This window comes from Bombyx mandarina, chromosome 05, assembly GCF_030267445.1.
Source record: "Bombyx mandarina strain Sakado chromosome 05, ASM3026744v2".
Classification (NCBI taxonomy): domain Eukaryota; kingdom Metazoa; phylum Arthropoda; class Insecta; order Lepidoptera; family Bombycidae; genus Bombyx; species Bombyx mandarina.
Window position 1 is genome coordinate 11,218,959 of NC_143212.1, and position 16,705 is coordinate 11,235,663.

The 16,705-nt window shown below is 37.3% G+C and overlaps 1 protein-coding gene across 2 annotated transcripts in view; it reads right to left on the reverse strand.

Moving 5' to 3' along the window:
- The window catches only part of LOC114250907 (uncharacterized), a 30,024-nt gene that overhangs the window by 12,004 nt on the left and 1,315 nt on the right, over positions 1-16,705 (reverse strand). For both annotated transcript variants that reach the window (XM_028184995.2, XM_028184996.2), the window contains exons 2-6: positions 10,167-10,411; positions 9,656-9,810; positions 4,418-4,617; positions 3,816-4,341; positions 3,243-3,401 (exon numbers count right to left, since the gene is read on the reverse strand). In XM_028184995.2, coding sequence (XP_028040796.2) covers positions 3,243-3,401; positions 3,816-4,341; positions 4,418-4,617; positions 9,656-9,810; positions 10,167-10,263 — 1,137 coding nt within the window. In that variant the 5' untranslated portion in view covers positions 10,264-10,411. The remainder of the gene's footprint in view (positions 1-3,242; positions 3,402-3,815; positions 4,342-4,417; positions 4,618-9,655; positions 9,811-10,166; positions 10,412-16,705) is intronic.

A 16,705-nucleotide genomic window follows, 5' to 3' on the forward strand; every position in this document is an offset into this window, starting at 1 on the left:
GAACCCATTTGCGCTTCCTCCTACACTTGTTTACGAATGTTTCACGAAACAAACGTAGCCACCATTTTTTTTGCAACAGTCCGTGAACGAACAATTTTTGTTGGCTTTAACTCATTTTCAAACACCCAAACTCGTGACTGGTTTCTTGTTTCGGGTTCGTACGCGTATATCCAGGATTCGTCACCTGATACAATGTTGTATACAGCATTTGAGGATCCTGCGTGGAATTTTTCGAGAGTTCTGACGCACCAAGTAACGCGAGCCGCTTTTTGCTCTTCACAGAGCGAATGCGGTATCCATCGGGAAAACAACTTTTTTACACCTAATTGTTCATGCAAGATTATTTGTATTTGACTCATGCCAATATCTAAAGTTGCCTGAATTTCGCGGTATGTCACATGTCGATCTTCCTCAATCAGCTTACGCACAGCATCAACGTTTTCTTGGGTGACTGCAGTTTTTGGACGACCTTGACGGGGATCATCACTGAGCTTGACACGTCCACGTTGAAACTCAGTAAACCAGCGATAAATTGTGGTTTTGGATGGGGCTTCATCACCAAATGCAGAAATCATCCGGTCAACACACTGTTTTTGTGTTAAATCACTTCGAAATCATCGCTCTTGAATTTCTTGAGTCAATTCCATTTTCTCAACGACTAAATAAGTTTGACAAAACCTCGTGACAAGACCGAGAATCTTTTTTTAAATAAATAAATGGTATTCGATTTTTCAAACCAAGGAGTTTTCAATTAAAAAGATTTTAATATGACAGGAACAGTGGAAATATTCCATTCCAGATACTTTTAGTGCAGCCCTCGTATTATAAATTTCGTAATATTAATTTCTGAATTATTTCTTATATTAGAATATTCTTATATTAGATCTTATATCTTCTTATATTAGAATATTAGAAAATGTCTATTCGATTAGAACAATTATCCTTTCTTTTTTTATGGTCTTTGAGATGAGCACGTGGCCCGCTTCACGGAAAGTTACCTACTCGTGGAAAAATTAGCAATTAGCACAGCCTAATTTCTGCGTAATCATGTCTTTTACACACAAATAAATTATACAAACGCGGAACGCTTAGTCGTAATTAAATGTAGAGTTATCAAGTTGTACACAGGGTACCCGAAGTTTTAAATTGTCAAGCTTAACGATCGAGGACAAGGTTGTTGCTCTAACCCGAGGCGGCAGGTCATTACGAAACCAATCCTATCGTGACCGAAGTACTCGTAACTAAGCTCGCATATCAAAACCATATGTAACTTTCCAAAACAGCCTAAGTTCCTGCGATCTTAATTTATGATCCAATTTCAATTGGTAGTTGTATTTGTGGATACGTGTGTAAGACCTTACATGATTATTTATCCTATTCAGCTTAGTCTATTTAAAATAACCTATTTATATCTATTTAAACATAGCGCCGGCCACTTCATGTGTAGTAAAAGTACGTTCACACTTGTACCTATAACAGTTAAGTCGAACAACTAATAGTAAAGCTAATAGTTGGAACTGGATGCATGTTCTGCCAATTCCAGAGCCTTATTAAGATACATATGGAAAATAAGTTGTCCTGGTTAGAGACAAGAAAATTTATATCCAAAATCTGAACACCAAATACACTATGGTATGAAATCAACTCCGACCGAGTATCTGTGGACTACAGTAAAACTTTTTCATAGCTGAAAAATGAAACAATTTATATGTGAAGTAATTTAAAATTTACTGTTTTTTTTTTTTCAAACGGTATTTATCGAATTTTATTAGTTCAAATTATCTTTTGAATATTTATATTTTTGATCTATGGGCCGTTAATAAAGTGCTAACGACTTTTTTTTATGATTTTTGAGAATATGGAAAATTTACATCGTGCCACCTCTGGATTATACAATCAACAATTATTCTATATTCATATTCCATATCTTGTCGTAATGCATACACGATATTTGAATATATGTCATCATACTTTCCGCGAGATTGTGAGCTCTTCTTTGAAATGTTTGTAATACTTGTAATATGTACTTGAAAAAAAATGGAGAACATATTAATTACTTTCCACATAAATTGTTGTATAATGAGGTTATTTTTAGTATATCCCACGTACAAAATCTTTACTTATAATGGTGTATACTATCTTCGACTAATCAAAGTAACAAAAAAGCAAAAGATAAATCATTGCGTAATCATATCGTAAAAAACATTGGGATTTCCATCCAATACGTCAACCAGTTTGGACACTGCAATGTTTACAAACGAAATGCGACAAAAAGAAGGTTAGCAAGAAACTTAACATCGTTAGTTACGTGTGTGTTGTACAACTAATGTGTAATTTGAATTGAGTCCAAAATGTTTAATATCTCACAGCTAAACCAAAACAATTATCAAAGAAATAATACAACAACACATTATGTAAGACTCACTGAGTTACGATTATAATGGGAATACAAAAGAGTATTATGTTATGCAATGATCGAAAACAATTGTTGAATTTTCATCAATACGTAACTACAAAATGCGTCACATTAACGCCAAAAAACATGATTTGAGTTTCTCGCCGGATCTTCTCAGTGGGTCGCGTTTCCGATCCGGTGGTAGATTCTGAGAAGCACTGCTTTCGCTAGGGTCAGTGTTAGCATCACTCCGGTTTGAGCCCCGTGAACTCACCTACTAGTTAAGGTTATGCTGAAATAACCTCTCAAGGCTATCAGGTTAGGTAGGAAAAAAAATTGAAATAAATCTTTCGGTTATATACAGATAAACCATTAGAACTCGACACAATCCCGGTGAGTTGTAGACTAAGCAATCCCTTAACGAGACGGAATTGGGACGTACAAGCCGCTCCCGTTGCTTATCAAGTTCGCGATTACTCAGTTAGCCACGATGAGTGGACAATCTTTTCATCAGAGGATCCGTCGGACCGTATGGTTGCGTTTACGTCAATGGTCCACGTGCTCACGACGAATTCCGTAGCGGAAAACGACAATTTAAGCGTCCTCTTGTTTTTAATTTTTGAGTGCCATTTAAAGTCTCAACTTCAAATTAAAAAAACCGGTATTTGCGTTTTACGCTTCATAACTTTTTCTGTTCAATGATATTTGCTGATCTTTGTGTAAACTTCCTCATACTTTCAACAAAGGTTAGTCATACTCACTTAAGATTTAACATTACATCGTTTTATTTAAAAACCACATGCAAATGAGTTTTTCTGGTAATAAAACGTAAAAATATTGTACTCACAGCAAGGTAGGTCCAAAATGTGAAAGCAGGATCAATCTCGATTGGTTGTTGTGTATTTGAACATAGAGAATTACGTGATGTGATCGCCGTACAAGCAGCTAAACATCCAAGGAGCTGCCGTGATCCGACTTGAACTCTGACTCCACTCTCGTCAAGTACCTATAGTTTGATATTACGTTAAATCGAAAAGCAATCTTATTGGCATAATTTAATGTCAAATTAGAAATAAAAATTCAATATTTTTTTTTATTGCTTAGATGTGTGGACGAGCTCACAGCCCACCTGGTGCTAAGTGGTTACTGGAGCCCATGGACATCTACAACTTAAATGCCACCACCCACCTTGAGATGTGAGCTCTAAAGGTTTCAGTATAGTTACAACGGCTGCCCGACCCTTCAAACCGAAACGCATTACTGCTTCACGGCAGAAATAGGCGGGTTGGTGGTACCTACCTGTGCGGACTCACAAGAAGTCCACCAGTAAAAATACTAAAGTAAACCAAATTTTCACACTTGATCTCGAATTAAGATCTCAATGATTCTCTCAATAAGATCTCAATTGTCAATATCTCACCTCGTCATAACTGTTTTTACATATAACACTGTCGACTCCATCATAATCGTTGTCGATTGAATCGTTTCCACTAGATAAAGCTCTAACCCAATAATTTCTAACAGTTTTAGGCGTTTTCTGTGCATCATGCGAAATTCTCATTCGGAATGTTTCCATTTCCTCACCACCTTCGTCGTTTTGTTTAAAAATATCATTTCTTCCAAAAACACACGATCCATTATTCAAATCTCGAGAGCAATGCATTTTGTAAAGTCTTGGTGCTGGAAAGAATATCTCTCTGTCGGAGATTTTAGACACAGTGACATTAAAGTAAGGATCATTGTTCAGGATTCGTGACGTGCTTTGGTCTTTCATAGGAGTCATCGATCGAGTCACCGATGAAGTTAATGTGTGCCGGTACACCAGTTGTTGGGCATCCAAACTTGAATGCAAGTGTATATCGTATGCGTCGTTCCGCAATATGCTGTCAATTTCATTCGGAGTAACTATATCTGGGACGTCACAAATGAAGCCACATGATGAAATTCTGCGTGAAAAAAAAAACCATATCTGTAAGTTAATGTCCAAATCAAACCAAAAATCTTTTTTTTTATTGAACTTACCTAAGGTTGATGTCATATGAATATGGATGCAAGGGTAGGCATGGATATTCTTGGATATGTCGGACCCTCAGAGCAGAGTCATCACAGGTTGTTAAAAGCTCTACATCTGTGGGATATGTAATTGTTATTCTTCCGACGGGTACGGCCAACAACAACAAGGCCGAGATACCTCCCAATACTGACGACAACGCCAACAATAGCTAAAAGTAAAAAATATGTATATATCAGAAGAAGTAGAAGTATGGAAACATTGAAAAATTATAAATAACTAGCTGACCCAGCAGACTTCGTAGTGCCTCAATTGACAAATAAAAGACCTAAACTTTTGTATAAAATAAACTTAAAACAAACAATAGGAATCCGTCCGACGGGGGCACAAAGGGAAAACAAAATTGTTATTTTTATTTAATTCCGAGCATTTTTATATTTATCTACCTTTTAAGCCTTCTCTGGACTTTCACAAATAATTCAAGACCAAAATTAGCCAAATCGGTCCAGCCGTTCTCGAGTTTTAGCGAGACTAACGAACAGCAATTCATTTTTATATATATAGATAGATAGATAGATAGATTTAGGCACGTAATCGTTGTGCTGAATGCTAATATCAAATTGTGAAGGTAAAAACATCTAACTACCTAACTAACAATATAATGTCGTATACGGGTGTTCGTGCCGACCTGAGATATACATTTAGAGAATGCAACGAAACGTGAAATGATGATGGACAGAAAATGACAATTAACGTGAGCAAAGAAAAACAGGATGCAGTATTTACGAAGAATGATCAGTAAAACGTGGGCAAATGATCGTTTTACAATTGTTGCGAGTCAAGTCAAATGTCATTGAAAAATTGTTAACAGAGGGTGCGAACCTCATGTTCACAAGCGGAAAACGTACTGAGCTGCGTGTACATTTTTTTGGTTAGATTCCATCTGATTGTGTAATGTAAATTATTAGAATAATTGGCTGGACGGCCAATTCCCACGACGAAAATATTTTACACAACAAAAAGATACAAAAAACAAGAACTATGTGAAATCTGTCGAGTCTTTTTCAAACGATATACAGATATTTATGAATTACACAATTTAATCCAATGACGATCAACAAAATAATCCTCATAGATATTGGTTTTTAAAACAATTTGTTTCACTATGAACGATTCTAAGTCGTATAATATAGTTACAACGCCTGTTCAACGAAAAAATAAGATCCTTTAATAATTATATTTTTTTTTATCTTATTGAAACTAATTATTAAATTTATTCTATATATCGGACCTTGATAGGTGTAAAATTTTTCGAAGTCAATGGAACATCTTGAAGTTCGTGAAAATCGAATTTAAAGATTTACTTAGTAACTTACTTAGACAGATACAGGCTAAGTTAATAAATTCCTACCATCGTATAGTGTACCATGAGTCCGCACGGTTTTTAGGTGGCTGATAGCACGGCAAACTAAATAGTGTAGCTTAACATCGCTACCTATTATGAACCTATGTATGTAACTGATCATATATGTACATGGATATGACATGTACTCGCACGGCAGATTCACAATGTCGGGTACAATACAAGGTAAAGGTTATTGTAACTAGAATTGACTGTAATTTGCGTTACGGACGTCGCAGATTAAATTCATTACATTGAACTGGAACGTTTATATATATATTGGATTAACACTTATTGAATTGAATGTACCTTCTAATACAAAATAGAGATTTATGGGAATACACCATGCGTCAGCATAAATAAATCTTCAACCAGTTCAATTTTTGTAGGCAGACGAGCATACGGCGCACCTGATGGTGAGTGGTTACCGTCGCCCATGGACTTCAGCAATGCCAGGAGCAAAGCCAAGCCGCTGCCTAACGTTGAATTTCCGAAGATTTCCATCAAACAGAGTTCACACAAACTTTTATAATGAGATTAGTTTTAACGGCGCAAGTAACCAGACCGGCACGCGTCTTATCTGGCAGTGGTACTAATTGTTTATCTGAGCACATTCGACTTAACGTGCCTCCTTAAAACAAAAGCAATAAGTGCGGCCATTACTTTAATCTTGCTATTAAGTAATCAGTAACTATTTAAATGTGTATTTATGTAGGCCAACTATACCTATATTGATTTACAACAGACCACACGACAATATTTTAAGTTTTGAATAGATAATAAAGATAAATTTTCATCTGTTACAGCCACTAGATTCTAATTACTAGGGTAGGTAGCAATTAAAGAGCAATGGATCTTTTTAGTTTCTCTGATCATCATTTGATGAAAATCATTTCGAGGAGTAGGCTAGCTGATTAAAAGAAACTAACTATACTTAATGATAAATAATATATAATCAAATTTTTTTAACAGATATGTTTGAACTTTATTTGTCCTCAAGTATCTAAGCTAATTATATTAGCTTTATAGCTTAAAAAGCTAATTATATTAGCTTTATTAAAATAGATACTATGGCATTCATTTTTATACGACTCAAATGTCAATTTTGTTTTTCCTTAAAGGTCTCATTACCAGGCCATAAAATCCTCAAAAAAATCAGTTTTGTTTTGATTTTATTGATAAACTCAAAACACTTTTTTAATTTAAACTCAAAGCGTGAAGTCAGCCAGCCATTACTTGAACACAGTTAAGACTTAATCTTGTTTATCAATGCGCTATATCACAATCCAAACGTGTTTTCAGAGATATTGTACTAAGTACGTAGAAAAAATAAAAATTATGTAACGTTAAAAAAAATTATATTAGTTTCATAAATTAGTCTACTAGCGACCCGCCCTCGCTTCGCTTCGGAAACTGTAATTTATTATTGTTTTCTTCACTATTTAATGAATGTTATTATATATATATATATAAGCCTTCCTCTTCAATCACTCTATCTATTAAAAAAAACCGCATCAAAATCCGTTGCGTAGTTTTAAAGATTTAAGCATACATAGGGACAGACAGATATAGGGACAGAGAAAGCAACTTTGTTTTATACTATGTAGTAGTAATATTGCAAAAATAATAATTAAAAACACATTTTTTGAATAAATGCCCTATTATTGTGGTAAAAATTTCATGGTCAGACTGTTGATCTTCCAACTTGACGTCAGAATGGTTGGTCAATTAGATCTGCCTTTCATTTGAAACAATAAGATAGACTTTATTTGATCATTCATCTACTTCGATGCGAAATATTTAAATTAGAAACCAATTTGACGTACCCTAACAAAACAACAAAATTGTAGACAGGTAAAGCTTGTGCATTAAATGTGTTATTTATTTTAAATATCAAGGCTTCTTTAACTTCGTAAAAAACGTAACCTTTCTTGTCTTTTTATGTTAGTATGCATATAGCGTACGAAAATTATCAAGTCATTCGTGATGAAGTCCGTTGCACCAAGCGACAAAGGAATTTGTTTAAATTTTATTCAAGATTATTTTATTGACGTATTTTACAGGAATGTGGAACTTAAATAATTTTTTTAGAGCACAGATTGGAGAACCACCTTACGACCAACCTGGTACTAAGTGCTTACCAGACCCCATAGAGATCTCAACGTGAATTCCGCCACCCATCTTAAGACCTGAGGTCTAAATCTTAATTGTATTGTATAACGGCTGGCCCACCGTTCAAACAGGTAGGTACGCATTGCAGCTTCGCCGTAGAAATAGACAAGCTGGTTATACCTAAACATGTGTGCTTAAAAATACCAGAATTAAAAATAACAAGTTTGTACAATTATATGTATATATATGTATTGTATGTAACTATATGTATGTTTACATGTATCGAAATAAATATGAAAATGAGTTGAACCGATTCGAGAATAACTTTGAAGAATCAACAAGAATTCAGGGCGTACTCTTTTCCAAATAAAATATAACATATATTAACGTAAACATATAACGTCATAACGTACACAAATAATAATAAAAGAAAAATTGTAACAAACCATTTAAATCGTTACATAAAATGACTATAACATATAGACGAAACTGGTCTACATTGCTAGGCATTGACCAATTCAGTACGGCCGCTTTGTTAAGCACGATTTCAAACCCACCTGCGTCCATCATCTATCTTCTATCTATATAAAACTCGAGAACGGCTGGACCGATTTAGCTAATTTTGGTCTTGAATTATTTGTGGAAGTCCAGAGGTTTAAAGGGTAGATAAATATGAAAATGCTCGGAATTAAATAAACATAACAATTTTGTTTTTCGTCGGGCGTATTATTTTGTTTGTTTTTAAGTTTATTTTATACAAAAGTTTGTCTTTTATTTATCGATTGAGGCATTACGAAGTCTGCCGGGCCAGCTAGTGTTTGAAAAAAAATGTCCTGTGTAAAGTCGAATTATAATTTCGCCCGCTATTTGCTTTGGTTACACAAAGTCGAACCTGATCTCACTCCTACCCTATGATGCTAGGAACTCTAGAGAAGAAGGAAGTAGTGTCGGAAATCGAAACGCATTTCTTGTGGTAGCCGGGAATACGTTGCGTAGATCTTAAGGATCTAGTTGACGCATACTCCTTTTTGATGGTTTCTCTTACCTCGGCGCTCCATAACATTTTTATTGGTATATCCGAATTTCGGAATAACTGAATAAGCCATCAAAGAATATCGGCGACGAGTCGTCTCCAGTTTTGAAAACAATAAGTCGAATTCAAACACATATCTAATTACTCAGTTACATGTAAACTAAGTACAATTACTTACATTGTTTTTAATTTAAGTAATTCATCAGCGAAGATTATTAAAATTACATCTTTTTAGTGCCTATTCTCTGCGCGCGAGTTTATTGCTGTAGGCGTTTATGAAATTTTTTTTTTATATCGCACGTCGTTAATTAGTTAGTCGGACTTTAGCGTTGGTTTCTATCGATCAAAATACGTATAATCTTTATATATATATAAAAAAAAAATTTATATATATATATAACGGCCGTCTGGTTTAGTGGTAAGCGACATGGTCACTACACAAGGGGGTCGCGGGTTCGAATCCCGCCAAGGGAAGATATTTGTATGATAAATATAAATGTCTTTGCCAGGGTTATGGATGTATATTAAATATATGTATGTGTATAATAAAAATATAACATTTATATCCGTTATCTGGTACCTGTAACACAAGTTCTTTACGAACTTACCACGGGACCCATTTACCGGGGCGTGGTTGTTTAAAAAAAAAAAAACCTCTGAAAATATATAACATCTAAAAATGACACTATCATTCGTACTCACTCTAAAATTTCCAATTTTATCTGCAAGCATACCAGCCAAGGGTGGCATTATTATGGACACCACTGGAGTTACGGCAGACATTATCGCCGTTTCCTCAACATTGATGCCAAGCTCTCGCATATGTATCGTCAAGTAAGGATACAACACGTACAAAGCTAAAAACAAATATATTTCGCATTATATTTTATCATTGAAGCTTTCTGTACTTCTCTTTACTTTAAAAAAAAAACCTTTCGGGAGAAAAATATATCAGTAGGGTATTTATTGTAAGAAGTGGCACGGATAACGAAATTTAAGAAATGTAAAACACTGAACAAGTTCTGAACTATCCGCAAAATTTGTATTCTATACACTGCGCATCTTACCATTAAATATGAAACACTTAAAACATCCGAGAATTCAATATATTGTAGTGCCTGTTTTCGTGAGTTTCTACTCGTATTCCCAAAATAATCAATTAATATTAAAGTTTGGATGAATTTCACACTCTTTTAACAAAAATTTGACTTACTTGAAGCATGAACGAAGAACAGTATTTTTAATGGAATCAATTTTTTCTGCTTCAAGTCATCTGTTATTCTTTTGAAAAATGACCGAATTAGTCGCATCTTCACGGTTGCTATGAATTCCAAATAACAAAAGAGGATCAAATCTTTACTTGTACACTAAGTAGGAAATTTTTTAGTCACCCAGCTTTCCTCGCGAAAAAACGTGAGTACTTGTCCTTGATACATGGAAGTGATTTGTCAGTTTTACCTGAAACAATTTAATTTCTGGGAATAAAAAAAGCTGTTTATACTATTTTCTTTAGTTTTAACGTACATTAATTTAACCTATGACAACATAACTTTATTTATATAACTAATTACTATATTTACTGGTGGTAGGACCTCTTGTGAGTCCGCACGGGTAGGTACCACCACCCTGCCTATTTCTGCCGTGAAGCAGTAATGCATTTCTGTTTGAAGGGTGGGGCAGCCGTTGTAACTATACTGAGACCTTAGAACTTATAGGTATCTCAAGGTGTGTGGCGCATTTACGTTGTAGATGCCTATAGGCTCTAGTAACCACTTAACACCAGATGGGCTGTGAGCTCGTCCACACATCTAGGCAATAAAAAATAAATTAATAAAACATAACATAAGCTATTTTTTCGGGTAAACCTCGCTTTTATTATTTCCGACGCCTCGAATAGTTTACAATTTTATTAATAAACGCGAAATTAAAGTGTAAAAGTAGTTTTGAGTTTATGTGTATATATTAATAATTCATATCAATATTTTTGTGTAGTTTTTCAACCTATCAATGAACGTATAAATAATAATAATAACGCATGTACCGTTATTACAACCTAACAATATAAAATGAAAAAATAATACTCTTTTTTTTTTTAAGAGATTTTATGACCTGGTAACTAAGACCTTTAAGTCATGTCTTATTTTACTTTATTTTCTTAATTTTATGAAAAATGATAATATGGAGTGAAATGAAATGAAGATGATTAATTTGAGACATTAATCAACTGGGATGAAATTTAATGAAATGAGATGATATGGGATGAAATATAATCGCAGTAAAATGGTGGTCATTTACTGAGATTTTTTCAGTGGACTTTTTGGAGGAACCCGAGAAGTTACGTCCAGCAGCTTTGTTTCATTTTCCCACATTTGTGCACTTTCACAGATATTAAACAGTTAATAAACCACCATTATTACACATTTAAACCAGAAGAAACACTAAATAGACAAAATAAAACAAATCACACAACTTCACTCCTCGCGTTCCCGCCAAAAAGTCCAAAATAATACTCTTTTTTTTCTTTTTTTTTTTAAGGGATTTTATGACCTGGTATCTAAGACCTTTAAGTCATATCTTACTTCAATTTATATTCATATTTTTATGAAAAATGATATTATGGAGTGAAATGAAATGAAGATGATTAATTTGAGACATTAATCAACTGGGATGAAATTAAATGAGATGATACGGGATGAAGTACAATCTCAGTAAAATGGTGGTCATTTACTAAGATTTTTTCAGTGGACTTTTTGGAGGATCCCGAGAAGTTACGTCCAGCAGCTTTATTTCATTTTCCCACATTTGTGCACTTTCACAGATATTAAACAGTTAATAAACCACCATTATTACACATTTAAACTCGAAGAAACACGAAATAGACAAAATAAAACAAATCACACAACTTCACTCCTCGCGTTCCCGCCAAAAAGTCCAAAATAATACTCTTTACCTAAGATGTTGCCTGCCGTTTTACAATAATCGCCATTTGAATCGTAATTTATTTATTGCTGGCAATAAATTTTAAATTCAAATGATATTTATTCAAAAAATATGGAATCATATTAGGTAGGGGTTAGGGCAGTGATTCTCAACCTTTTTTTTGTTGCGGCACATATTTAACGATTTCAAAATTTGGCGGCACACAAAAAAAAAATATATATTTACTTACTACAACACACTGCATAAATAGTTTATCAAATAATTTTAATATATAATATACTATAATTTTTTTTTTTTTTTGTGGATTTAAATATATGTTCATGTTTAAAATATTTTTATTTTCAAATGATATAATTTAATAATTTTAACATTATTATATATTCGCAAAATTTGGCGGCACACTTTTGAAATTGGGCGGCACACAAAAGTGCCGCGGAACAGTGGTTGAGAATCACTGGGTTAGGGGTTAGGGGTTAGGGGTTCTACTGGCGACGGACCGTCGAGGCGATCCGCCCGGTCCTCTCGGACTGGGTGAATCGCGACCGAGGACGTCTCACCTTCCGAGCGACGCAGGTGCTCACGGGACACGGCTGTTTCGGTCGCTACCTGCACCTCGTCGCCCGGAGGGAGCCGACGCCGAAGTGCCACCACTGCAGTGGCTGCAACGAGGACACGGCGGAGCACACGCTCGCGTACTGCCCCGCTTTCGCGGAGCAGCGCCGCGTCCTCGTTGCAAAAATAGGACCGGACTTGTCGCTTCCGACCATCGTGGCTACGATGCTCGGCAGCGACGAGTCCTGGCAGGCGATGCTCGATTTCTGCGAGTCCACCATCTCGCAGAAGGAGGCGGCGGAACGGGAGAGGGAGAGCTCTTCTTCCCTCTCGGCGCCGTGCCGCCGCCGTCGGGCCGGGGGTCGGAGGAGGGCGTTTGTCCAGCTCCAGCCCCTATGAGGAGGCAGTCTCCTCCCGGTGATGGTCACGGGGCGACCTAAGGGGGTTGAGGCTGCGCCGCACGCTACCGTCACTCTAGCGCGCTGGCACCAGGAGGACGGGACGGCGCGTCGGCGGCTGCGGACTGCGATGCGGTCCGCATTTTCGTCGTCGCTGTCGTCGCCGAACATACTGTTGAAGAGCAACCCGGTCGGCGGTGTATCGCGTTCCGACCCGGCAGGCTGGTTCTGGCCCAGCGGGGTATCCCGGAACACCAGCGGCACTGCCCGGGCGGCCTGGTAGGGCCGCCGTACCGCGGAGACTGATGTCGTTGGTCGTCGACTATCGCCTCGACGACCCGTCGGTCGGGTGTCCTCGGGGTGGCGCCGCGTGTCTAGTTGTAGTGTTAACCGCGGGAACCTCCCTACTCTGAACGGGTTCTGACCCCGGACGGAGATCGGACGTCGGGTGTAAGAGTGCAGGGGAGTCGTTTAGTGGGTGGGCCCTAAAATCCTTGGGCCCGCGATCTGCTCTCAACACCTGCAGATCGTCGAGTCTCACATACCCCGCGCGCCCCCTAGGCGCGGGGACCTCGTAGGAGGTTCGGCCCCCGGCCCGAGAAAAAAAAAAAAAAAAAAAGGGTTTAGGGGTTAGGGGTTCCCCCCGGTGAAGGTCAAGGGGCGACCTGAGGGGGTGAGGCCGCGCGGCGCGCTACCAGCACTCTAGCGCGCTGCCGTGGAGTGAATAGAGCGACCGGTCGACGGTGTATCGCGTCCCGACCCGGCAGGCTGGTTCTGGTCCAGCGGGGTATTCCGGGACACCAGCGGCACCGTCTGGGCGGCCCGACGGGCTGCCGTACCGAGACGGCCGACGTTTCAGAGCCTTCGATTCGCCTCGAAGGCTCCGTCGGCTGGGCGTCCTTGGGGTGAGCCGCGCCGTCTGGTTGTAGTGTTGACCGCGGTAGCCCCCCTACCTCATCCGGGTTCTGACCTCGGAGGGGATCAGACGTCGGGTGTAAGAGTGCAGGGGAGTCGTTTAGTGGGTGGGTCCTAAAATCCTTGGGCCCGCGGTCTGCTCACAACACCATGCAGATCGTTGAGTCTCACATACCCCGCGCGCCCCTTTTGCGCGGGGACCTCGTAGGAGGTTCGGCCCTCTACCCGAAAAAAAAAAAAAGAAAGGGGTTAGGGGTTAGGGGTTAGGTAGGGGTTAAAGTATGAAATGGCCGATTTATACTGAAAAATTTAGATTCGTTTTTTTTTCATTTAATTTCATTATTATCTATACATTACTGCCATCTAATAGGAAGGTAATTTATACCTTTGCGATAGAACTTTGGTGCTTTATATTCTACAAACTGTGTGAAAGCATTTTGTACTGCCTCCTAAGAAGAAAACTTATTATCACATAGAAAATTGTCCAAATCATGAAAAAAATCGTAGTCCGTTGGAGCAAGATCTGGCGAATACGGATGGTGACCAGTGGTTTCTAATTGCAGTTCCTATAGAGTTAAAACGGTTTCTCGTGCTGTATGAGGTCTCGCGTTGGAGCAATAATGGATCGATTCATAAATCGGGGCTGTTTCACTGCATGTTTTGCTATCATTGTTTGGAGCTCGGCACAGTAGACATCTGCCGTTATTGCTTGACCATATCGGAGAAAGCTATAGTGAATAACACCATGCTGAGACCACTAAACAGTTACCTTTACCTTTTTATTGGTAAGCTTTGCTTTAGGACACTGTTGCGGTGTTTGACGTGGGGTCAGCCATTGCATTTTTCGTTTCGGTTATCGTAAAGAATCCACTTTTCATCACATGTCACAATTCGATCCAATATTCCTTCATTTCTGTATCGATTCAACAAGGCAACACAAGCGGTTTCTTTGCAGATCAGTCAAATCATGAGGCATCCATTTTTTTATTTTATTTTTTTATTGTTTTGACGCAAATGATTCAATATTGTTGGTAAGGTAACGTTAAACCATGCTGCTAATTCCTGGGTAGTTTGGCTCGGATCGGCTTCCACCATCTCTTTCAATTCATTGTTATTCACATGTGTGGGCGGTATTCCACGTGGTTCATTCTTCAAATCAAAATTTCCATCACGAAAGCGTTTAAACCAAAATCGCACGGTGCGTTCATTAGCAGTCCCCTCTCCAAACCCTTCATTGATAATGCGAGCTGTTTCTGCAGCGTTAGTTCCGCGTCGGAACTCGTATTAAAAAATCACTCGAATTTTCGAAGTAACCATCTTTCTTGTCTAAGCTGAATAAAAAAAACCACTGAAAGTCGATAATCGAATGTTACACATTTTTTAAAAGAAGCTCCGCATAGGTAGGTACCATTTGAAAAAAGTTTCAATCAAAAATTTCAAACCATGAAGGTTCTATGTCAATTCGAAGTACTTATTACAATAAAACGGCAATTTCATACTTTAACCCCTATTATTTTCGACATTAGTTTATTGATTACTACCAAAAATATATATTTAATATAGACCTGATAAAAATACAATTATGGAATACAAGTTCCGTCGAGGTAGAAATGCCACACAAACAAACGGCTCACGACAATAATTTGACGTGTACGCAGTGAATACTACAAACGAGCACACGAGTTGTTATTGGCTTGAACGATTCCGGCATGGAAATTTTGATCTAAAAAATGAGCTCCGTGGTCGACCGAGAACTAAAGTCAACAAGGAAAAACTGAAGGTGAACAATATTGTCTTGCGTTATCAGAAACAAGGGGATTTTGAACCGCGTTGCTTTTCATTGCAACTGAGAATGCGGATTCTTTTTTAAAATCGTAAGCGGTCATCGTGTTGAATAGACCCTGGCTCAGCATCTAGGTAATGCTCCTAACGAAAAGGTATCGTTTAGTAGTAAAATATTAGAACTTTAGATGGCAATTCTGTCGCATAACGTCTTGTAATTACAGTAAACGCAGATCTTTTGTTTATTTACACTATCATAAGTATGTATACAGTGCGTAAACAGTGAGCTAAGTTTATAAATAAACATTTTTTGATAAATTTGTAAATCGTTCTATATTAAGCAGCTGTTCAGAGTGATTCATATATTTGTTATATGTTAATTTACATTTTTTATGTTAAATCGTTTGAATATTAGGAAATTTTAATATGTGGCATTTTAATTTGCCTCTCGCTATTTGAGATTTCAATAAATTATTTTAATTACAATTAAATACATTAAATTCCTAACATATCTTCCTTTTTCCCTTACTCTAAGTCTCGGAAATCTAAGCCTTTAGATTAATATAAATGTAAACGAGATTAAAAAATTTGTTTGCTAAGGAAGTTTCACTTCTGACATGTGTACTTTGTAGTAGCGCACTTTTAATTTTTTCATTTACTTCAAAGTTTTGATAAATTCTTGGTAGGGACAAAATGTAATACTCGAGAGGCAGTACAGTTGCATAAATTGTTGGCTGACTTCTTCAAGAAGAGCATTGAAAAATAACCAGTACGCTGACAGAGGTGTAACAAAACCATGGGTCTACCTATATTTTAATTGATAGTTTTTTTTTTAATGACTAACTTTCTGTATAGGTACTTAGCGGCAACTTCATAAATAAAGACCTAATATTTGCAGCCCAACTAAACAACTCATAATCTAACTTTTATATTCTGTAAAAGCCACCCATCAATCCTTCTCACATTTATAGTATCCGAAAATACAACAGTTTCTAAGTTCGCAGAAATAGGCATTTGCTAGATGCAAAGTACTTAATTTCTAAAAATAACTAATACAACACAATGCTTATACCGCAGCTGGTCTACTTGATTTTTTCTGCTAAACTCGATTACAGTGCTACCGGTAGGTAACAGACGCACTCGCGAATGGCCGTATTAAAACAAT